At 38.0% G+C, this 24,463-nt stretch overlaps 2 protein-coding genes across 2 annotated transcripts; both read left to right on the forward strand.

The window, feature by feature from the left end:
- The first annotated feature begins 1,287 nt into the window (after positions 1-1,287).
- LOC104104469 (U1 small nuclear ribonucleoprotein A) lies at positions 1,288-8,497 on the forward strand. The gene is made up of 5 exons (XM_009612562.4): positions 1,288-1,479; positions 1,582-1,754; positions 6,942-7,035; positions 7,323-7,411; positions 7,932-8,497. The coding sequence occupies exons 1-5, from the start codon at positions 1,356-1,358 to the stop codon at positions 8,223-8,225; spliced, it is 774 nt and encodes a 257-aa protein (XP_009610857.1). The 5' UTR covers positions 1,288-1,355; the 3' UTR covers positions 8,226-8,497.
- Positions 8,498-8,909: 412 nt separating this feature from the next.
- On the forward strand, positions 8,910-24,077 carry LOC104104470 (gamma-tubulin complex component 4). The gene is made up of 16 exons (XM_009612563.4): positions 8,910-9,294; positions 9,790-10,081; positions 10,714-10,850; positions 11,916-12,014; positions 12,686-12,803; positions 14,013-14,282; positions 14,462-14,542; positions 14,614-14,697; positions 15,427-15,513; positions 15,998-16,053; positions 16,127-16,321; positions 16,588-16,813; positions 21,607-21,695; positions 22,396-22,549; positions 23,443-23,565; positions 23,648-24,077. Exons 1-16 carry the CDS (start codon positions 9,119-9,121, stop codon positions 23,708-23,710), a joined length of 2,250 nt encoding a protein of 749 aa, XP_009610858.1. The 5' UTR covers positions 8,910-9,118; the 3' UTR covers positions 23,711-24,077.
- Positions 24,078-24,463: the final 386 nt, after the last annotated feature.

The raw sequence follows: 24,463 nt of genomic DNA on the forward strand, positions 1-24,463 counted from the left end.
AAAAGATAGTATTGATAACTTAAATACAAATTTTATACAACGATTCATACATTATACAAGTATTTTTCAACTTTCATACAACATTCAAATAAAAAAATATATGTAACTACAACAGAATACAATTTATATACAATTATAATACAACTTTACTATAATTTCGTAAGTATATTGTATGTCATGTCTTCTTCTTCCTCTTCTTCTTCTTCTTCTTCTTCTTCTTCTTCTTCGAGTTTCAATGTGAAATTCGGCCAAAATCAAGTATAATCTTCACCAAAATACCCTCAAAATTGAGATATAAACTTCTTCTTCTTTTTCGAGTTTCAATGTGAAATTCGGCCAAAATCAAGTATAATCTTCACCAAAACACCCTCAAAATTGAGATATAAACTCTAAACAATATTCTCAATTGTTTGCAATAACACCCAATCCAAATAAATAATGGTTTTTGAAAAACCAAATTCGATTTCAAAGCCTCAAAGCTTTTTAATGGCTGTCAATGATGGAGAGTCAAACACCTTCAAAATTTATTGATTGACAATTTCAATTTGAACACCAATTGTGCAACATGATAGGAAATTGCTAAGTTAAAACGATTGAAATCCATTGATGAATTCCATTAAAACTCTATACAACAAGAAAGCTTAAAAAAAAAACATCAAATGAAGAAAAATTAGGGAAAACAGAGAAGGAGAGAGAGACGAAGAGAGAGAGAGAGAGAGAGAGAGAGAGAGAGAGAGAGAGAGAGAGAGAGTGAGCAAGTATAAAGGGATAAGAAAATAACTGATATTCCTTATTTAAAACTTATTGTATATAATTGGTAAATTGTATATGACCATGTAATTAAATTGAAACTTGAGTAGGGAAGGTAATAAGGTTTCAAATAGTGTATAGGAAGGTAAAAATTCCATTGCTTGACCTACTGGCTTTCATTAATGGAAACTGAAGTTTTTTGCACGGGGATTGTTACACAAATAGCCAGTCAGATTTAATATTTATTTTTTCTAGCCGGTATACATCTATTATACACAGTTATACATATACTATACATGAATTATACATATATTATACTCGCCTACTATTTTTAGTTTAAGAGATTATGTGAGTGGCTATTTAGGTTAATTCTTATTTTATTTATTGGCTATTGTCTGAAATACTTTCCCTAGAAGGATTTATTGTCCGACTGGTCTGAGGATTGATAAGTAGAGCAAATCCAAATTATAAATGGGCCAAGCCCAATATGTTCATCCAGCTTAAGCCCAAATAGAAGCCCTACTCGTGCATAAAAATTTCTGGAGAAACTAACGACTACCTGAAGTTGTTTCTGCTGCCGGCGAAAGTTGCAGCGAAGAGCAGCCATGGCGGAGGCGAACCAGAATACGAACCCGAACCCGAATCCAAACCCGAACCCCAGCGGCGGCGACGTTCCACCAAATGTGACTATTTATATCAACAACCTCAATGAAAAAATCAAGCTTGAAGGTAGGTATTCCCTGCTTCTCTCAAAATTGTACGTAAAACATTATCTTCTCATGTGTTCACTTTGTGTTGATGTGTTACGTATTGATGGTGAATGAATTGTAGAGCTGAAGAAATCGCTGCACGCTGTGTTCTCACAGTTTGGTAAGATACTGGAGGTTTTAGCATTCAAAACCCTAAAGCACAAAGGGCAGGCGTGGGTAGTGTTTGAGGAAGTCTCTTCTGCTAGCAATGCACTTCGCCAGATGCAGGGTTTCCCTTTCTACGATAAGCCTATGGTATTCATTACTCCGACTTCCTTTTGTTTCTGTGAATTTTCACTACTGGAATCTAGTTCCTAACTGTTGCAATGTGCTTTGCTGCAATTTTAGTTCACAGATGCTAAAAGAATCCACTTTACTATCAATCAATTAACTAGACCTCTCAAAGATCGGCTATATGGAGATTTATATGATTGATCTTTCATAATTTAGCTATTTTTAGGCTATGAATTCACCGTAATCTTCCTGCTTTCTCTTTATACGGACCTGGGACTGGCGAGCTAAAGCGAATTAAATCTTCAGTGTGACTCTATTTATTTGATAAATGATCCTAGATATGTATTGAATGTTCAAGCATTTTGGCATCTTACCTATGCTCAATTAGAGAATACCATTTTTCATGGTGTTTTAATATTACACTGGCTGACTCTGGGGATGTGATGGATATAAGAGGTGGAGCTGCTAGGAGTAAGGATAAGTTTCCTTGAGGTTTTCAAACTAGTTGCGCTGTATGGAAAGAAGAATGTAACTGCTTTTGGCATTGGCAAACTACTAGATGAGCTTAGATGAAGAGACATGGATAGTGAGGATTCATACTGTCAACTGTAACTTGCTTGGGATTGGGGCATAATTGTTGCAATCTAGCAAACTACTTTTTTATTTATTTATAAGGTAAATAAATTTATTAACAATTGGGGGAAACCCTGTATACAAGCCATATTTTAAAAGAAGAGAACCTACACCAAAATATTGCTCTCAACGAAAGAGACCCAATACTCTATACAAATAGGGGCTTCATGAGTACCCTGTATACAAGCCATATTTTAAAAGAAGAGAACCTACACCAAATATGGTTCTCAACGAAAGAGACCCAATACTCTATTCAAATAGGGACTTCATGAGTACCCTAAAAAGAAACAAGAAATAAAAGACTATTGTAATTTTATAAAATCTTGTTCCACCCTTTCAAATGCCCTCCTATTTCTCTCTTTCCAGATAACCCACATAGTTGCTAATGGGCAACACGCCATACTCTTGGACTTCTCTTCCCCCTCCTATGAGCCCAGCTATGCAACACCTCTTTTACTGTGCTCGGCATCACCCATTGCGTCCCAAATAAATTAAGGACCACCCTCCACAAATGATTAGCCACTTGACAATGCAATAGAAGATGATCTACGTCTTTGCCCGAGCTTTTGCACATGAAACACCAACTAACATGGGTGATCCTCCTCTTTCTTAGACAATGCAATCTAGCAAACTACTAGACAATAAATTTTGAGGAAATTGATTTGGCATATCTTTGGACTGAGTATGACATCTTTCATTGTTTGAATTCAGTCTATTGAGCAATGAATGCCACCTCAATGCTCAATTATTTGGATCCTTTGTATTCATTCCGCTTTATTGTAGTTTCTGCTACTAAACAATTTGTCTTTAGGATAGGAGTTGGCTCAAACTAGGTGCTCTCTGGATATTACGATTATCATATACTGAAATACAAGTCTCTGACCAGACTAGGAACTCCTGATAAATCACCAAACCTGTCATGCTTTTGATTCGACATAGTTGATATTTTGGAGTGCTTGACTGATAAGGGCACATTAGTTTGTTCTTCGGCTAATGGCATGAGGGTAAGATGCGGCATGACCAAGTGGTGAGATTAGCGGGTTTTGGTCTCGTTATTCGGAGGTAGACAGAGGAGACAGAAAAAGCTTGTCATGCTTGATTCATAAGATTCTATATTCAATAGCCCCGATATATTATTATACTTAGTCTTCTCTGCCATGACTTCTCGCCTCTCGGACCAACCGATGCGGAACTGCCTTCACAGGTCTTTATGCATTTTCCGAAATATATTAAGTAGAATGTATGATGTAATAACCCTAGGTTGAGAACTCAATGACGATGGGCTAGGATGACCCATTTTTGCGTTACCAACTAATCCTAGGGAACTCCGAATACTGGTCTACTAATGGAGGAGTAACTTTAACAACTAAAGCTTATTCCCAACTAGTTGAGTATCATCTATATAGTTGCTTTCCTTGTGTTGTGTCTTGCTAAGTCTCAATTGATTACAAGAGGTTATAGGTCTTTAAAAGAAAAGGTTATAGGGTCTTTTCTGATAAACCTGTTTGTTTTAGCACATTCGATCATTATAGTGTAATTATCCACGGACCGGAGGTCTATATAGGACATGGTCAATCCTTGACATATGTTCTGATATTCATCTTGTGGATATGTTGGTCGATAGATGGAAGAGTGGAGTCAGAATAGATGATTGAAGTCATTATTTGTGTTGACCTTTTAATTGTTTCAGTAAGCAATTGTATCTCCTAGTTTCAGAGATTGGTTAAGAGAGTCTTTGTCAAGGATATTTCAACCTGGAAAAAGGAAATTTGTTTTGTCCTCAGCTAAATGAGGATATTTTGAGAATATATATATATATATATATATATATATATATATATATATATGTGTGTGTGTGTGTGTGTGTGTGTGTATACAACAACTACAAACCCAGTATAATCCCACAAGTGGGGTATGGGGAGGGTAGAGTGTACGCAGACCTTACCCACCTTGAAGGTAGAGAGGCAATTTACGATAGACCCCCGATAGATGAAAATAAAGTAGTAGAAACAAGCAATAACAACAACATGATAATAACAAAAAGAAGCGAACAACATGTAGTAATAGAAATCTAACAATAAACGAATACAATAGTAACGCTAATACTACTGTTAGGAGAAAGCAGCACTCTCGTCTACCTACCAGCCTTCTACCTTAATTCTCTACCTCCACACCTTCTTATTAAGGGTCATGTCCTCGTAAGCTGAAGCAACGCTATATCTTGCCTAATCACCTCTCCCCAATGCTTCTTTGGCCTATCTCTACCTCTTTTCAGACCTGCCAATGTCAACCTCTCACACCTTACTGGGGCATGTGTGCTTCTCCTCTTCACATGCTCAAACTATTTAAACCTCCCTTCCTGCTTTTTGTCCTCCACCGGGGCTACTTTCACCCTGAACCCGAATATCTTCATTCATAATCTTATTAATCCTGGTATGACTGTACATTCATCTCAACATACTCATCTCTGCTACTTTCATCTTCTGGACATGGGAGTTCTTGACTGGCCAACACTGTGCCCTATACAAAATAGTCGGTCTAACCGCCACTCTAAAACTTACCTTTAAGTTTAGGTGGCACATTATTATCACATAAAACACTGGATGCAAGTCTCCATTTCACCTACCGGAATTTCATCTGGCATTGTCCGCGCTCTTCCAAAATTCCACCGGGATTTCATCTGGCCCTGCTCGCGCTCTTCCAAAATTCCACCGGGATTTTGTCTGGCTTGGTCGCTCTTCCCCAGCTCATCTTTCGCAGAGCTCCCTCAACCTCCTCAATTTTAATACGCCTACAATAACCAAAATCTCGACGACTCTCGGAGTGCTCTAAATCACCAAACACAATATCCCTATCCCCCTCTCCATTTAGGAGTTTATGGAAGTAAGTCTGCCATCTATGTCAATATGTGCGTCTTCCATCAAAACTCTGTCTTCCTCGTCTTTGATACACTTCACTTGGTCCAGGTCACGTGCCTTCCTTTCTCTCACCTTGACTAGCATGTACAGCTTCTTGTCCTTACCTTTATCCCTAACTTCTTCATACAAACATCCAAGCACTGCAGTCTTAGCCGCTATAACCGCTAACTTCGCCTCCTTCTTGGCCTTCTTGTCCACTCCCTCATCGTCCTTTTCTCCTCCTCGTCTTTGCTCTCCACCATATTCAAATACGCAGCTTTCTTGGCTTCTATTTTTCCTTCGTCCTCTCCATTCCACCACCAACCCCCCTTGTGTCCACCAGAGTAACCCTTCGATACCTCTAGCACCTCTCTAGCAGCTTCCCTAATGCGTTCGTTGTCCACGTACCACTCGCGTTCCCACTACTCCTCCATGCCCCCATAACCACCAACTTCTCCCCTAACTTGCAAGTTTTGTACTTAGTCAAGGCTCCCCACTTGATCTTAGGTTGACCATACACAGTCTTCTTCTTCCTCTTCCTCATGATCTCCAAGTCCATCACCAAAGAGTCTGTGTTGGGTCGAGAGAGTCTGTGTGTGTGTGTGTGTTGATTTAGCTTCATGTGAGCTTGAATTTGCAAATCATACTTCCTTTACTTTCAATTGTCGTACTAGTTGCATATTCTCCTCTTCACTTGAGTTTAAGAGAGTGTTTTCTCATGCTAGTTCTAGGTTTTTTTTTTCAAGGGAACCACCTAGGTTACAATGACGGATTTCTGGGTGGGTTATTTATTAATATCTCAAAAGAAATAAGGGGGGCTAGGTCTTACCTTTCTAATACTAATGACTGTAAGATTAGTAATGCTAGTTCTAGGTGTCACCTCATTGCTTGCTGTTCAATTTTGATTAATACAATTTAAATTTATTGCTGCCCACAGGCACCCATGAAGTGCAAATAGTTGCAGGGAAAAAACTCAAACTCCCATAAAGTTAACTCCAGTATTGTCTGTGTGAAATACATTCCTGATGTTACACCAAAAAGTCAAAAAGTACAAACATCTAAAGTTTAGTCGTTTGTTGCTCTTGCATAGCGTGCTACCATTAACTATGAGGATGCACATGCATTATGGTTAAAATGTTTATAGATTTTGTTTTACATGAAACAACTTCTCTATCCCTCCGGGGCAGGAGTAAGGTCTGCCTACACTCTACCCTCCCCAGACCCCACTTGTGGGATCCTACTAGGTTGTTGTTGTTGTTGTATACTTTGGTTATTCTTACATCAAAGATGCTACTCTTTCCGTTTCCTCTGGTTGACTAAACCAACTGTTGTTGTGAATTTTCACGGTGTTTACTTTTACATGCTATGCTATTCTTTGCACATACATGCTAACAGGGTTTAGCAAAGTGCATATGACGGCTATACAATGTGTCACCTCTTTGTTTGTGGTTCTTGCATGCGCACACTATGTTCATCTGTTGATTACTCAAGCAAAATTACAATTGCTTCTAGATACTTAACGAGGTTGGAGTTTTCAACCCGGAGTCTCTTTTTTAATTGCTGAATTAACTTCTTTACCTCAATTATGTCTCAATGTCACTTTGATAGCTACTGTTATATTTTTATTGTACTATTGGTTGGTTACATAGTTATTCTGACACACATACATGTCTGTCAGAGAATACAATATGCAAAGACGAAATCTGATGTTGTAGCAAAAGCTGATGGTACTTTTGTCCCCCGAGAAAAAAGAAAGAGGCATGAGGATAAAGGTAAGTCTTTCATTTGAAAATTTTCGAGGGTTTGTATATTCTTTTGAATCCATAGAGGAGGTGTTGTACGGCTAAATGTGTTACTTCATACAGTTTGCTGCGTACTGTTTGCTTTAAGATACAGATAATAATAGGGTGATAAATTTTACCTTCCAACTTCTGTGGGTGTGATTAGCTTCCCTGTTCCCCCTCTCCTACAACCCACCCACATTCCCAAATAAAAAAGAAAAGAAAGTGCAATTACCTGATTATTGCAAATTTTAGCTATTTGTTTGCTGATCCTGCAGGTAGAAAGAAAAAGGACCAGCAAGATGCTAATCAAGCTGGAATGGGTCTGAATCCTGCATATGGTGGTGCTTATGGTGCAACACCTCCTGTAAGCATTTTCCCTTCTTTTCAGAGACCTCGTAGAGTTTTCTGTTTCTGCACCATATATGTTAAATTAGTGGGATTGTATTATCTTTTGTCCTGTCGCCATGTACTCTAGGAAGGTTATCAGGTGATATGATATAGATTTCATTTTAAAAGATGTCATCTGATTTTTCCAATTAAGCGTTACTTGAAAGTGCACCATGGTGCATGGAAAGTGGCAGTTGTGCACTTTCGAGTTAGGATGGAGAGAAACCTCAGCGGCAAAACTTAATGAGTTTTTTATTATGGGGTTCTTGATTAGATTGCAATTCGTCTCTATGGTAACCTTTCCGGAAGTGTAGTGTGTGAATTTATTTCTCACTCTGCTAAAATTTTGGCACCTTAATTTTGTGTGGCATGGGAATACCTTCTTATCACCAGGGGTAAAAATGTAGTAAATTTGGTGCTTCTTTCTAATTATATATGCCGTTTATGAGAGAATTCTTGGAACGTAATTTTTTTTTTCCCTTGTCCAACTGCTGCAGTTCTCGCAAATACCATACATGGGTGGAGCTAAAGCTGCTGTACCGGAGGCTCCTGCTCCTCCAAATAGCATACTGTTTGTGCAGAATCTTCCTCATCAGTCTACTCCAATGATGCTACAAATGCTCTTCTTCCAATATCCTGGCTTCAAGGAAGTTCGGATGGTTGAAACAAAGCCTGGAATTGCTTTCTTAGAATATGGAGATGAGATGCAATCAACTGTTGCTATGCAAGCCCTTCAAGGATTCAAAATTACCCCTGAGAATCCCATGTTGATTACATATGCAAAGAAGTAGATAGACTATATTTTAGCTGCTGTCTGTAGAATTAAACATTATTTTTCACTAGGATTTGGATGTTGCTCAGCTGCAAATTTAAGCTTATGATCCTTGGATATTTAAGTTCACCAGTGTATTTGTTGTGTAATAGCACCTTACCACCTCCTTTTTTGTTTGGAACATTGCTTTCAATTTCCTATTGCATCTTGTAGAGAAGAAATACTAAAAGCTGGTGGTGTAGTCTAATCATAGATTAAAGTCTTAATCTATAATGCCAGGTGCTGTAACCATTTCTTGGTGTTGAAGTTATCTCTGTTGCAATATCAGGATTTTATCAATCACAAAATTTGATGTAATATTGTCACCTTACAATGGTATAATCTTATTCACAACTCAATATATATGCCATTGTAAGTTGTAACTGTCGTTCTATTTCTCAAATCAACTATTTTTTTTTTTGAATTGATAACGTATTTCTCAAATCAACTATTGGAAAAAGACAACAGTATGTAGTACTCTTTCCGAGTTCAGTCCTAGTTTAACACGAGGGTTTTTCTATTTTTGACATTAACTGTCCGATCATTATCTTAATATAATTAATTTAATATGTATAATATACCAGTTAAAATAAAAGTTGAAAGTGTACAGTTAAATACCGCTATACAAAATAGCAATAGAAGTAATGTTTGGTCCCCTTAGTGAAGACAAATTTACATAACCTTCTTAAGTTAAATTACGCACAGCAGAAGGCCAAAGTGGAGAGAATCTGTAGTTTGAATGTGATTCCTTTCCCCATTAAAATTCGGGACACTCTCACTCTCCAGTCAAACCTTTTCCCGCTTTTCCCCAAAACCTGTACTTTCCCTCTTTATTCACTCTACAGTTGAAAGCAATTCTCTCCTTTACCTATAATGCTGCACGAAATCTTACTGGCGCTGTTGGGTTACACCGGAGATCTCATAATCGACGCAAGAGAACACAAAGATGATTCTACCCACAGTATTCCGTTGTCCCCAGATGCTCCCATCTCTCAAGAACCCACCTTTAAGCTTGCCCCTGATCTCTCCTTCATTCAACCCAGTGAAAGGTTTCCAACTCTTTTCTTCTATGTTACCCTCCCAACAATTAAAATGAACAAATTTATTCTCTTTTTTCTTTTTTCTATATGCGTAATATAATTCATTCGTCAGTAGAAAATGTATAGTACCACCTTTAAGCCCAATTTTGGTTATGCTTGCAATAAAACTAGTCCAAATGGAGTGAAATGGATACTGAGGATTCATATAGCTAGCCCGAACTAGTTTAATGGTTTAAATATATAGAACCCTCACTACTTTAGGAAATACCTGCATATCTAGCTAAATAGTGTACTACTATGGTTTTCTTCCTTTAGTTCATATAATTGTTCCTGCGGATCTTGGGCATTTATATAATACATTTTGGGTTGTAATGTGTAGGTGCTTCTTGTGATTTTATCATATAAATGCTCCTATAATATCTAGGGCCTTTGATGTATTATTGCGTTTATAATTATTTGGCTGCCAAGTGTAGGTATTTCATGTGATTCTGGGTATGGGTGCAGGGATGTCATTGAGAGGATTATCACTCTAGGATTTTACTATAGGGAGATAGAGCGCTTTGCAGCCAAGTCTCGTAATTTAAGCTGGATTAGGTCCGCCAATGAGTCACCTCTGTTGAGGACATCCCAACTATTGAAAGGGAAGACAGTGAAGCAAAGTGTGTACAGGAGGGCCATTGCGAATGGTATTGTTGAGGTGTTGTCAGTTTATAGGTCTGCTGTTCTACATATCGAGCAAAAGTTACTGTCTGATTCACCACCTATCTTGGCAACGCTTACTCAAGGCCTCAATAAGGTGGGTTGTTTGTTTGCTCCCTATGATGTAATACTGTGTTCTGGTTACTTCTTTGCTTACTGATCACATCATTGATGAATATTTGTCTTCTGGGAAAGAGGCAAGCAAAAGCAAGAAATGTAAACATCAATTTAATATGTTGCCGTGGAATTCTGAATTTGAATCAGTAGATCCGTATGAGGGTTGTTCTTTCCCATTTGCTTAACTTTCTAGGATACTAAAAACTGGGATGGGAAATTGTTAGATTGGCTGGTTTCTTTGGCTGTATCAAGATTTTTCTTGCATGTTCAACTATTGGAAAAGACAAAAACAGTATGTACTACATAGTTCGTTATTTCTTTATCCTTGTCAAATGTAAGTGACCTTGGCTGATTTAAAGTTTTCTGTTTTTCTTTTCTTTTTCTCTAGTAGCTTTTCTCTTCTTCCTGAACCTGCATTTCTCTGCTTTTCAGTAATTTTTATTAGTTCATGATGTGGCACTCATTTTGCTCTGATCAAGGCTTGATGGTGCTTCCTCAAGTTTCATATTATTCTTGTTGCCTGTATTTTTCCACCCTTGATTTTCTTGATCTTCCTACTTCAATACATTCGCTTTTGTTCCTTAAATGACTCACTAACATATCTTATTTTAGTTCTTTGTTCTTTTGCCTCCTCTTTTTGAGCTGATTCTAGAGATTGAACGTGATAACATTTATGGAGGAAAACTTCTCAACCTTTTACACAAACGCTGCCACTGTGGGGTTCCGGAACTACAGACATGCATTCAGAGGCGAGCATTTAAAAACTTTGTCACATTCTTTTGCCGTCTCATCTCTCAACTGTTTTTTTGTTTTTTCTTTCTTTTTTCGTGGCTTATCTATTTGTCGTGGTTGTTGCCATACTTCTCAAAAGTTGCTTACATGTCTGGTCTTTGAATACTATGCAAGCAGTTGTACAATTTGTATTTTCCTTCTGGTAAGGCATTCAGATGTCTTAACAGAAATACACCAATCCATGGGGCATTTTGCGAGGAATTTAAAATTATTAGTCAGGATTGGTCCTTTACTAGTACTTGTGTTAACGTGTGTACCTGACCTGCCCCTTACTGGTGCTTGTATTGGTTTATCTGCCTGTTCACCGTCCCCTTCCAAAACTTTCCAAATTAAAAGTAGCAGTTGAGTAACAGAGTGTTATTAACTCCACTTGTTCGACTGTTGAAAGCACTTTGATGGAGCTAGGTCATCACTGTTTCCTGTATCCTCAAGAACTGATGTGGGAAAGGATCTCTGTCTAGATAAGTTATTCTGCTTAATTTTTTCTTTTATTGTTGTTTGTTTTCTGAATATGATCAAGAACCTCATGACCAAAATATGATTGAAGATAAGAGAGTTGAATGTGGGACTGTGGGTTAGAGATGCTTTTGATAAATTAGTCGTGTGGAAAAGTTGCTTCCGTTTACTGGTTATAGCTTATACTCAAAGTGGTCATTGAATTGAGTAAACCTAAAAAAGTAAAACAGCACATTTGATTTGAAAGTTGATCGAGTTTACTAGTCTCGGGAATGTTTTCAAAATAGTGCCTTAGAATTTACGTGTGCTTATCTTTTTTTCTGTCATTGAAGATGCAAACGTTTTCTCTCCCTGCAAGAATGTAGCCAGCCATTGGATTCTTTTTCTTACTATTTAATTTGATTAACTTGGAAAAGAATTATTCTTTGTGGAATCAGAAGCTGCAAATTCTATGATGGTATCTCTGCGAGTACCGTGGCTTATGGATCCAAAATAACGATTTTTCTCTTCCTTACATGTGTTTTCCTTTCTTTTTTTTTTCTCTTTTCTTTTTCCTTGAAGCATAGGCTCCTCTGGCATGGGCATCAGGTCATGTATAATCAGCTTGCTTCTTGGGTGGTTTATGGAATTCTTCATGATCCATATCAAGAATTCTACATCAGCAGGTAAGCCCTGAGAAGGGTGTCTTTAATTCTATTTGATAATTTGACGCTTGCTGCAGCATTTGACAATTAATCAAAATTTACTCAGTAATAGGTAATGGTCCATAGCTTGATGCTGACTGTTCAGTTAAGGACTTATGATGGTGAGCTGTGTGTTTCAGTAGATCCCCCAATTTGCATAGAACTTATCATACTATGTGGTTCGTTTTACTTGAGCCGAGGGTCTTCGGAAACAACCTCTCTATCTTCACAAGGTAGGGGTAAGGTTTATGTACACACTACCCTCCCCCGAGCCCACTTTTGGGATTACACAGGGTCTGTTGTTATTGTTTGTTATCATACTATCCGGTTCTTGAAATTTTTCTCGAGCAACTACTCATTCACAAGACTTAACCGTGCATATAGTAGAACACATTCGTTTTTCTAGAATGTCATGATTTTATCATCAAGTCAAATGAATGATTGCCTCTCGTTTTAGGACCAAACATGTTAGTCAGTGTAGTCGTTCCGTCTAACGTTGATCATAATGTTGCATAATGGACATTCATTTTATGTCACTAGAATGTCCTGTAACTTGGTGCATGATGGACATTCATTTTATGTCACTATAGTGTCCTGTAACTTTTCAAATAGCCATATGTAACATATCTAAGTAAGTTGCAATTATGTCTTAGTCAGGACGACAAAGACTCTGAACAGGAATCAGCTTTACATTTGCTTGAGAAGCTGACACGCTTGTCAGTCGCTGATACATCTTTAAGTGATTGGCACTTGGGCTTCCATATTTCTTTGGTATGTTTTGCATTGTTCATTTTGTTGCTTCTATATACAAAGTACTCCCTCTGTCCCAAACTTTGTTTCCTACTTTATTTTATCAGTTTTCCCAAAATTATGTCCACTTTCCTAGAAAGGAAGCTTTTCTCGCACACTTCCTCAGCATTTTCTTTGAAAGAGATATCATATTTATTGGGAAGCTGGTTCGGATTATTCAAGAAGTTAATTTTATCTCCAATTATGACCCCACATTTCGTCTTAATAATAGTGCCCAGTCTAAAGAGGACAGATAAAATTGGATGAATGGAGTATTTGCTACTTCATGTTTTTCCTCTGGATCTGTACTCTTAACATTTCATTTTTGTGGTCGTCGTCTTTGAATATTTCTCTATTATCGTCCTTGTAAAATGGCTTGTTTCAGATCTCGAGATATATTTCCATAGAAGTGTCTTTAGTCTTACGCATCTCATAGTTCTTTGACGAGACAATTGAGAGCCTCATGAGTATTTAGCATCCCAACCATTCAGAAACTCTAGTTTTCTGACATTTTGTCTTCTTTATGATGTATATATGATTAGGGGAAATGGAACTGGTTCATTAGAGAATCTATTAGTCCTGCTTTATTTATTACTTAGGTGAATTTAGGAAGATACGGCATTCATTAATTTGATTGTGCAATGTGATTTATATTAGCTTCTGTCATGTATCTTTACATTGTTCACTTGTTATTCAGGTGCAAATTCGAAGATCTTTTGCTATAACATTCTCGTGAGACATATCTGAAAAAGATTTAGTTTACCTTTGCAATTCTATTGCATAATTTTTAAAACCGGTATTCTGAGTGAAGTTAGAAAGATGCTCTATTGCTCATGAAGAAAGGCGGTAGGTGGGATTACATAAGCAATATAGGAATTTATTTCTCTATATCAATCCTTCGATACAGCAAAAACTGACTACAAGAAAATTTTTCTTTTCCATTTGCTGGACCTAGAACTGATATAACAATAAAATCGTCATATCATTGTTGAAATATGAGTCATTCTTCTTTCCAAGCTTACTTTATCATGTTCCCTGTTATTCTTGGCCCTCTTGTGCCGTAACCCTCCACCATTAAGTATTCTCGTTGCTCCCTCTCCTTCTCTCTGCTTCACATGGAATGGAGCAGCTTTTGCCATCAACCTACTACCATACATCATTTAAGCGTTTTTTACACTCTCCTCCATGCAGGATATGCTGCCAGAGTATATTACCATGCATGTTGCAGAATCAATTCTTTTTGCAGGAAAAGCTGTTAGGGTTCTTCGCAATCCAAGTCCCAGTTTTCAATTTAAGGATGGTTCATCTCATCAGCAAATACAAAGAGGATCTCAAAGGACCCAAGGATATACAACGACGATATCTTTCCAGAATAACTCCTTGGATAATAAGTTAATTGGAGAAGATTTACTCCCGCAGGCAGAGGCTGATAAGATTGAATCTCTGATTCAACACTTAAAGGTCTTTTATTCAATCAGCTTGATCAGTCTTTAATATTGATATGTGCGATATATCTTCTTTGGCACATGTATTCAAGCTTGGAACCTTTTTTAACCTGCTCCTGATGGATTTCTCCCTCCTGAAGCTAAGTGCACGTTCTATCTATTGTTTGGCCTAAATTAAAACTATCTCATTTGTAGGAATCGTCTGAATTCCACAAAAGATCATTCGAGAATGCCATTGATACAATTAAAGCAGTTGCAGCCAGTCATCTGTGGCAGGTGCAATTTCGTACTGTACCATTTCTTCCCTTGCTGCAGAAAATGCACTTACGAATCATTCCTGTTTGCAGCTTGTTGTTGTGCGGGCCGACTTAAATGGGCACTTGAAGGCTCTTAAAGACTATTTTCTTTTAGAAAAAGGTGATTTTTTCCAGGTAAAGGAAACTGACTTCTACAACTTATGTTTCACAGTGTTGTCAATGATATCATGTTCTCCTGATGGTTTTTTTTCCTTCAATTTTTGGGACAGCTCAGCGAAAAAGTTGCATAATTCAATTAAAGATCAATAGAAGGGAGCATTTTATGTTTTGTACTAGTATTCTGAGTAATCTATGTGGCTACTGTTTTTATCTCCAAAGCCTAGGGTTTTTTAACCTAACTTAAACATGCTGAAGGTTCTTATGAAGGAAATATTAGTATCATCTAGATGCTCTTGAAGATTTTCTGGATAATAAACTTTGTTATTGTATCATATAAATAAAACTCATGCTGATGTGAAATACATCACTGGCAAAATATAAACTACCTATGTATATTAATAGGCAGCAACCAAATTAGCAATTTCATCAGTTAGTAGTCATAAACTTACATAGGCTTGTGATTTTTTTTTCTTCTATATTCTATTGGTGGAAAGGACATAGGCACTAATTGATGCAACATAAGTAGAGCTAATTTCTTATGTCTTGGCTCAGCTATATTTAACTTGCATTTGTTGTAAATATGTGTGAGAAGTGTAGGTGACTAATGAATATGCCAAAATGAGCTAGTGCTATTCTAGTTGAATACTAAAGAGCATGTGCTGTTTGAGAGCTATTCCTTTTAATGATTTTTGCAAATGAAGTTTTTGTTTCTTCAGTAGTACTGACAAAAGGTATTTCTGGCAGAGTTTCCTCGAGGAGAGTCGCCAGTTGATGCGTTTACCACCTCGCCAATCTACTGCAGAAGCGGATCTTATGGTCCCATTTCAACTAGTAGGTCTTGTATAGGACAATAATGCACGTACTACTGCCTCTTGTTTTTCATATTTTTCTATTGTCTTGCATTCAGCATTCCAACTCCTAAAATAATTTTTACGTTTTACGTACTGGTTCTTTTCTTTCTTGTCTGGCCTCATTAAAAGGTAACTGATGTTGGTTGCCTGAAGAGCAATCCATGATTTTGAGAAGTCCGGTTGAATGGTTATTGATATGCTGAGGTCTTTGATAAGTTGTCTATAGGAAGACTGCTGTGTTTCCTCAACCAAAAAAAAAAAATCACAATAAAGAAGGCTGTTGTGTTGTTCTAAATGCTTCTTTATTTTTTTGTTTATTTTCAACCAAATTTGGAGCGAAATGGCAGAGGCAGAATTTTCTTTGTCCAGTTGCTTCTTCTTTGCTCTTCGCGTGGAATGGTTTTTGTCGTGGTTGTAATCATTAAAGATATCTAAAGTCTTGAACTGCCTTGGTTACATTGCAGGCTGCTTTAAAGACTATTGGTGAAGAGGATAAATACTTTTCAAGGGTGTCTTTGCGGTAAGATTATAATTTGGTTTCTTATTTTAAAATGTCTTAACAGTTTATGTCACATTAACTTTTCCTAATGTAGGATGCCATCATTTGGAATTGCTTTGAAACCCTCACCAGTTGATCCGCCCAAGGTAAAAGTGAATAAAGATGGAGACTCAGTAGGGCACCCAGATGCATCTTTGGAGGTGTCCCTTGATGGATGGGATGGCATTTCCCTTGAATATTCTATTAACTGGCCATTGCAGCTGTTTGTTACACCGGAAGTGCTATCCAAGTAATATTTACTGCTGCCATGAAATCTATATCTTTTCAAAATCCAAATAGTGAACGTAGAAGAGGAAATATTTCTCTTATTTGAAAAATACTTTTTGAGTATATGGTTTTTCAAATGGCATAATGTCTTGGCTGACCACCCAGAATATCTTTAGAAACAAGCCACCAGAATAAAATGAGGATGTGAACAGGAACGATACATAAACATTGTTGTTTGCCAAAACCTTTAGTAACTACTCTTTTTTATTAATTGCTATTTTGCGTTAGGTATCAAAGGATATTCCAGTATCTGCTCCGTCTTAAGAGGACGCAAATGGAGTTGGAAAAATCATGGGCTTTTGCTATGCATCAAGATCATATTGACTTTGCTAAACTTCGAAATGACTCGAGAAAGTCATCCGTGTCTCAGCATCGAAGGCAACGCCTTAGACCAATGTGGCATGTTAGAGAGCACATGGCCTTCTTGATCAGAAATCTTCAATTCTATATTCAGGTATTTCCTGTAAGATATCTGTGTGCATCCTGTCAATTATCATTGCTTAATAGAGGATCCAACTTTCTTAACCAAATGCTTTATCGTGTAATAGATTTAATGCTAAAAGGCTCTTCTTTGAACTGACAAATCTCCACGATTGCATGAATATATGAGCTATGATATAGTAAACTAATCAGGCAGTTTGCTTCTTTCATTTCCTTCAGCTGAAAATAGACTCTTGAAGCTCAGAACTGGGCTTATTTTCATGGACCTGCATATGATTGAATGTTGGAACTTTTTACTTCCACATGCCCTGTCCTATACTTAAGAATTTTGATACCTTATAGCTTGCAGAAAGGTTGTTTCGTTGACAATTCTTACGTTAACTAGTTAGTCATGTATGGTGTCCCATATCTGGAAAGTAGATACCTATTATTATGTAAATCATTGTATATAAATAGGGCGTTGTACAACACTTTAGAAAATTAATAATATAGATTTTTCTCCCGTGCATTCTCACATGGTATCAGAGCTAACGTCAGAGATTCAACGCTGTGCAAAAATACCAGGGACTCCGGGAAGGAGAAAAAAAAGTCACTGCACGAATTCTGGTGGCTGTCCGGCGTCAGTCCCTTTTCTGTTGGTGTTGTGCGAAAACCAACACCACCACAAGGTTAAGCATCCTCCGACGAGCAGACCCCAGCCAGAATCTCCGGCAAAGGACGTCTCACGCGCCGTCAGAAGCGAGAGATCTGCCGGCGCGTCTGTCCCACGTGCCTGTGCGTGTAGTTGTTTCCGGCCACTTTCCGGCAAACCTTCTTGAGGACAGTTTGGTCAGGAGGTGTTTCCGAGCCTACCCATCAAGGTTACACCAAAATCCGACGATTGTTTTATTTTTCCGGCAGCTATTTCCAGTTTCCAGCGAAAATTTCCAGATTTTCCAGCAACCGTATCCAAGTTTTAGCTTGCTTTTGTGTCTAACTTCATCTAACTAAGAAAAAAAAAGGAGGCTCTAGCTTAACTTGTTTTGACTTGGCATTCCACGGATAACCATACAACTTTTGGTCAAGAATTTGAGAAATTGGTTGTAGCGAAATGGGATCCAATACTATGAATAGTTGGATGGTCTCTCTACCGGATTATATTGAGTTCCTTCAGTACAAAGCATGTAAACAGACATCTTCAGAGATAGCTTCCGTTGTTCAAACAAGTAATAGCGTGACTTGTGTCTCCCAATCTTCATCATCCGATACTTGGGTCATTGATTCAGGTGCATCTGATCATATTTTTGGTAACAAATCTCTTTTCACTACTATTTCATATTCTCAATCTCTTCCAACAGTCACAATGGCCAATGGGTCTCAAACCATGGCAATTGCAATAGGTCAAGCAAGCCCACTTCCTTCCTTACCTTAGATTCAATTCTTTATGTTCCCAGTAATCCTTTTAATCTCATAGTCATTAGTCGCTTAGCCAAATCACTTAAATGCGTTGTTTTATTTCTTGATGACCTTGTTTTTATACAGGAACGCAGTACAGGGCGGATCATTGGTACTGAGTGTGAATCAAATGGACTTTATTACCTTATCCTTGCTAAATCACATGGACTTACATCTTTTCTTCCTTCAACAACTTGTCCTGTTACTGATTCACCAGATTTATTACATAAACGGTTGGGACATCCCAGTTTGTCAAAACTTTAGAAAATGGTACCTGGTTTATCTCACTTGTCCACTCTAGAGTGTGAGCCATGTCAGCTCGGTAAGCATACCCGCTCCTATTTCCCTCTGCATCTTGATAATCGAGCAGAGTCACTTTTTACTTTAGTCCATTCAGATGTTTGGGGTCCTAGTCGGGTCAGTTCTACCTCGGGATTCCGCTACTTTGTCAGTTTCATTGATGATTATTCCAGGTGCACTTGGATATTTTTGATGAAAAATCGATCTGAGTTGTTTTCTATTTTCCAGACCTTCCACGCTGAAATGCAAAATCAATTTGGGTTTTTTATCAGCACATTTCCTAGTGATAGTGCCCTAGAGTATTTGTCTTCCCCATTTCAGTAGTTTATGAACACTCATGGGATTATTCATCAAACATATTGTCCGTACACATCTCAACAAAATGGGATAGCTGAAAGAAAGAATAGACATCTTATTGAAACTGTTCGTACCTTACTCATACAATCTCATGTTCCGTTGCATTTTTGGGGGGATGCAATTCTTACATCTTGCTATCTTATTAATCGTATGCCATCGTCAGCTATCCAGAATCAAGTTCCATTCTCTATCCTGTTTCCCCAATCACCTTTGTTCTCTCTTCCACCTCGTGTCTTTGGAAGCACGTGTTTTGTTCATAACCTTACTGGCTTACTCCAGGAAAAGATAAGTTAGCTCCTCGTGCTCTTAAGTGCGTATTTCTGGGTTACTCGAGAACGCAAAAGGGGTATCGATGCTATTCTCCTACCTCCAGCGGTACCTTATGTCCGCTTATGTTACCTTCTTTGAAACTCAATCATACTTCACAGGTCCAGGTAATCACTTAAATATTTCTAAGGTGCTACTAGTTTCATTTTTTGGAGATTCAGTCACTATCTCCCATTCATCTTCCTCTACAACTCTAGCTCCACCACCTACAACTCCAGTTGCAACTCCACCACCTACAACTCCAGTTGCAGCTCCACCACCTATAGCTCTAGTTCCACCACCTATAGCTCTAGTTCTACCTTCTACAGCTCCACCACTCTTGACTTATCATCGTCGTCCACGTCCAACATCAGGCCCAGGTGATTCACGTCCTGCATCAGATTCTGCACCTACTGTGGACTTGTCTCCTCTTAGTCAACCAATTGCACTCCGCAAAGGTGTACAATCCACACTTAATCCTAATCTCCATTATGTCGGTTTAAGTTATCATCGTCCGTCATCACCACATTATGCTTTTATATTATCTTTGTCCACTGTTTCTATCCCTAAGTCTACAGGTGAGGCACTATCTCATCCAAGATGGCGACGGGCTATGATTGACGAGATGTCTGCTTTACATGCGAGTGGCACTTGGGAGCTTGTTCCTCTTCCTTCAGGTAAGTCTACTGTTGGTTGTCGTTGAGTTTATGCAGTCCAAGCCGGCCCGGATGGTCAGGTTGATCGGCTTAAGGCTCGTCTTGTTGCAAAAGGATACACTCAGATTTTTGGGCTTGATTATAGTGACACTTTCTTTCCCGTGGCTAAAGTAGCATTTGTTCGTCTTTTTTTGTCCATGGCTATTGTACGTCATTGGCCTATTTATCAGTTAGACATTAAGAATGCTTTTCTCCACGGTGATCTTGAGGAATACGTTTATATATGGAACAACCACTTGGTTTTGTTGCTCAGAGGGAGTTTAGTGGTCTTGTATGCCGATTGCACAGGTCACTAGATGGTTTGAAACAGTTCCCTCGAGCTTGGTTTGGTTACTTCAGCACAGTTATTCAGGAGTTCAGCATGACTCGCAGTGAAGCTGATCACTCTATGTTTTATCGGCATTCTGCTCCTAATCTGTGTATTTATCTGGTGGTTTATGTTGATGCTATTGTTATTATTGACAATGATCAGGATGGTATTACTAATCTGAAGCAACATCTCTTTCAGCACTTCCAGACTAAGGATCTGGCCATCTGGGCAGATTGAAGTATTTTTTAGGTATTGAGGTCGCTTAGTCTAGCTCAGGTATTGTTATTTCACAGCGGATGTATGCTTTAGATATTCTTGAGGAGACTGGAATGATGGGCTGCAAACCTGTTGACACTTCTATGGATCCGAATGCTAAGCTTCTGTCAGGACAGGGGGAGCTTCTTAGAGATCCTACGAGATATAGGAGGTTGATTGGCAAATTGAATTACTTCACAGTGACTAGACTGACATTTCTTTTCCGGTGAGTATTGTAAGTCAGTTTATGGATTCTCCCTGTGATAGTCACTGGGATGCAGTTGTTCGCATTCTTCGATATATAAAATCAGCTCCAAGCAAATGATTACTATTCGAGGATCGAGGCCACGAGCAGATTGTTGGGTACACAGATGCTGATTGGGCAGGATCACCTTCTGATAGACGTTCTACGTCTGGATATTATGTTCTAGTAGGAAGTAATTTGGTCTCTTGGAAGAACAAGAAACAGAATGTAGTTGCTCGATCTAGCGCCGAAGCAGAATATCGGGCCATGGCTATGACAATGTTTGAGCTAGTTTGGGTCAAGCAGTTACTCAAGGAGTTGAAGTTTGGAGAAATCAGCAAGATGGAATTGGTGTGTGATAATCAAGCTGTTCTTCATATTGCGTCAAATTCGGTGTTCCAGCTAGCAGATATTTTCACTAAGTCTCTTACTGGTTCTCGTATTAGTTACATCTGTAACAAGCTCGGTACCTATGATTTATGTCCACTGGCTTGAGGGGGAGTGTTAAGTAGCTAGTCATATATAGTGTCCCACATCGGGAAGTAGATATCTATTATTATGTAATCATTGTATATAAATAGGGCGTTGTACAACACTTTAGAAAATCAATAATATAAATTTTTCTCCCGTGCATTCTCACACATATGATGTGAAAAGTCACAATTTTATTTTCTTCAACTTAATTGGAAACAACTTTACTAATTTATATGAAAGAACATGTCATAGTCCATCATCATTAAAGTTGTGATTCTAATTCTTAAATCGGTAGTTGGTGAAGCAATCACAAGAAAGTTCTCTGTTAGACAACCTTGAAAGTCTTGTCTCTTTGTTGTCTTCCGCCATAATGTCTTTGCAAAAACCTAAAAACACATTTATTTTCTCAGGTGGATGTGATAGAATCTCAATGGAACATTTTGCAATCTCATATTCAGAATTCTCAAGATTTCACGGAACTTGTGGGCTTCCATCAAGAGTAAGTAATTGGACATTTTGACATGTACTATGCTGCCTGTAACTATTGAATAGTGATTGCAACTGCTGCTATCAGTGCCTTTCGGAATTTAAAATTTGTATGCATTATTGAAGTTTCCTAGTTCTACACTGTTGCTCTATGCTTCTTAGATTTTTGTCGTCCTTTTCAGGTGTATATTGTCAAAGATTATCACCACTAATTTGTTCTTGAAACATTAATCTGCAATTATATCATATTGTTAATGAAATGGAGCTACTAGAACGTGATCATCATTACCAATCTAAGCTGTAGACTTGTAGTTTGCTATTTTTTATCTCTGGGACATTCTATTTCAGATATAGGTTGTCTGTTTTTGAACTACATTTTGCAATGTGAAGACTGTTGCATAACCACCGCCGTAAGCTTTCACACAGAAGCAAAAAACATAAGCAAAATTTTACGACATAAGTTAGAAGTGTATAAAAAAATTTGTTTGCGTATATTGGTGACTTGTTTGTTGTCCTGAGAGATGAGACTACCGCACCTTAGTTCTCATAGTATTGAACTTCTAGTAGTTTTTTCAGTAATGCTGGATGCTTCGTGCACCGGGCTGCCCTTAGTTTCAACATTGGCAAGATTACTATGTCATTGCTACTCTTATCTTGTGATTGCTGCTTGTTCTTTGATATAAAAAGTTGATGGACGTTGGGTTGTTTTTCAGTTACTTGGCTGCGCTGATTTCACAATCTTTCTTGGACATCGGTTCTGTCTCAAGAATTCTGGATGGAATAATGAAACTATGCTTGCAGTTCTGTTGGAAGATCGAAAGTGATGAAAGCAATAGAAGTACTAAGGAGCTGGAGCACATAGCTGAGGTATTTTTGAGTTGATTTATGCTTCTAGTGTTTTCATTTTCTAATGATAGTCAAGGAAAACATGTCCAGAGAATGACTGATGGCTGGTCCATTCAAATTCATCACTAAGAAGCAAGAATTTTCCATACACAAATTGGGTCAAAATGCTTTGCCCTTTGCTCACCACCTCTGACGTTCTTCATGTAAATATACTCTTTAATAGAAGCCAAGGCGTCTTTTCTTTGATGTTTTGGTCGCTTGTCATTCTCCAGCTTCTAACACTTGATTACTTCAATTAGTGGTGGCAATGGATTGGATAATGAACTTTTTAAAAATGGGTCAAATATGGATAAGATCCATATTATCCATTTAAATAATGGATAATCAATGAGTTTAACTTTTACATTTGCAAAGATATAAAAATGGAGATTCCTCAAGTTTGGGAGAGTAGGAATTCTCCCAAAAGTGACCATGTTCAAGAAGTCATCCATATTATCCGCCGGTTAATCCATTTTCTATCCGTATTAAATATGGGTCGGCTCGGATATTATATTCGTTTTTGTATTACCCGTTTTCGACCCGGCCATATCCGACCCACCTGTTTGCCACCACTAACCTCAACTTATCTGACTAATGAGTGCTGACAAAGATGTGGTGTGACCTAATTTGGTTATCATCACTATTACTATGATGTAAACTATACCGTGACAGATAAATTAGTTTCCCGCACTAGATTTTCTGTGGCTTTTGTTCGTTGAAGAACTTATTACTTGTGAATGATGAAATCTTATTTTGACTTAAGTATTTGAAGGTGATTTTTTTCTCCCCTCTATGGTCGATGATCACTATTTTGAATTATTTATTGCGTGGATCGGTTCCTGCTGCAATAATTCTTATTTCTTATGACGTCTCAGGAGTTCAACAAGAAATCAAACTCCCTGTATACAATACTCCGAAGTAGCAGGCTTGCTGGGAGCCAGAGAGCCCCATTCCTTAGGCAATTTCTTTTGAGACTCAATTTCAATTCCTTCTTTGAGGTAAATCTCTTCTGGAGTAACATGGAAGCTTCATATTTATTTGCTTATTTTATTTATATTACTTTTAAAAATTTATCTACAGGCAAAAGCAAGAGGGGTGCTCAATATTGTCAGACCTCAGCCACCCGCATCTGTTCTGCAGTGATAATTTCTTCTTTTAAAAGCCACCCAATATAATGTGATGGCTTATGTTATATTGGTTATGTGATGAATTCAGTGTTGATAACGCAGTATAAAGCTTTTCAAACTTGGATAAGTCAAATGATAGGTCAAGTTCATGTTGTTCACTGGAATTGAAAAGAGGAGAACGAGTGACATCAACGTTTAATTGCTACACAAGAATTCAATCACATTTTATTAATCAATTTGTGGAATTTTTTATTAAATAGGATTTCGAGAAGAAATTGGAGGACTATCTGTCTTTGGACTGTGAACTTACATTTCGTCCTCTGCTTGAGTTTCATGTTTCAAAATGAGGTCATGCTGTTAGCTGGCTGATCATTTTCTTACAAGACTTGGGCGGTAGTGCTACCCTTTCCTGTTCTCCTCTACTGTCTTTTCGTGGTGAATTACGTCCCCCCCCCCCCTTCCTGGTGCATTATTTTGAATCTCTGAAAACAAGAGAAAGATGCTATGTATTTGACCGTAAAAAAAAAAGGGCAGTCCGGTGCACTAAACTTCCGCTATGTCCGGGGAAGGATCTCGGACCACAAGGGTCTATTGTACGCAGCCTTACCTTGCATTTCTGCAAGAGGCTGTTTCTACGGTTCGAACCCGTGACCTTCTGGTTACATGAGTGCAAAAGGTATTTGACCGTATAGATCAAATAAGAGGGATGGAGAAGGAAGAAGAACATAAGATGGGGGAGGGCTTGTTCAATCATAAGATTAGAAGTAGC

This window comes from Nicotiana tomentosiformis, chromosome 1 (assembly GCF_000390325.3).
Source record: "Nicotiana tomentosiformis chromosome 1, ASM39032v3, whole genome shotgun sequence".
NCBI lineage: Eukaryota > Viridiplantae > Streptophyta > Magnoliopsida > Solanales > Solanaceae > Nicotiana > Nicotiana tomentosiformis.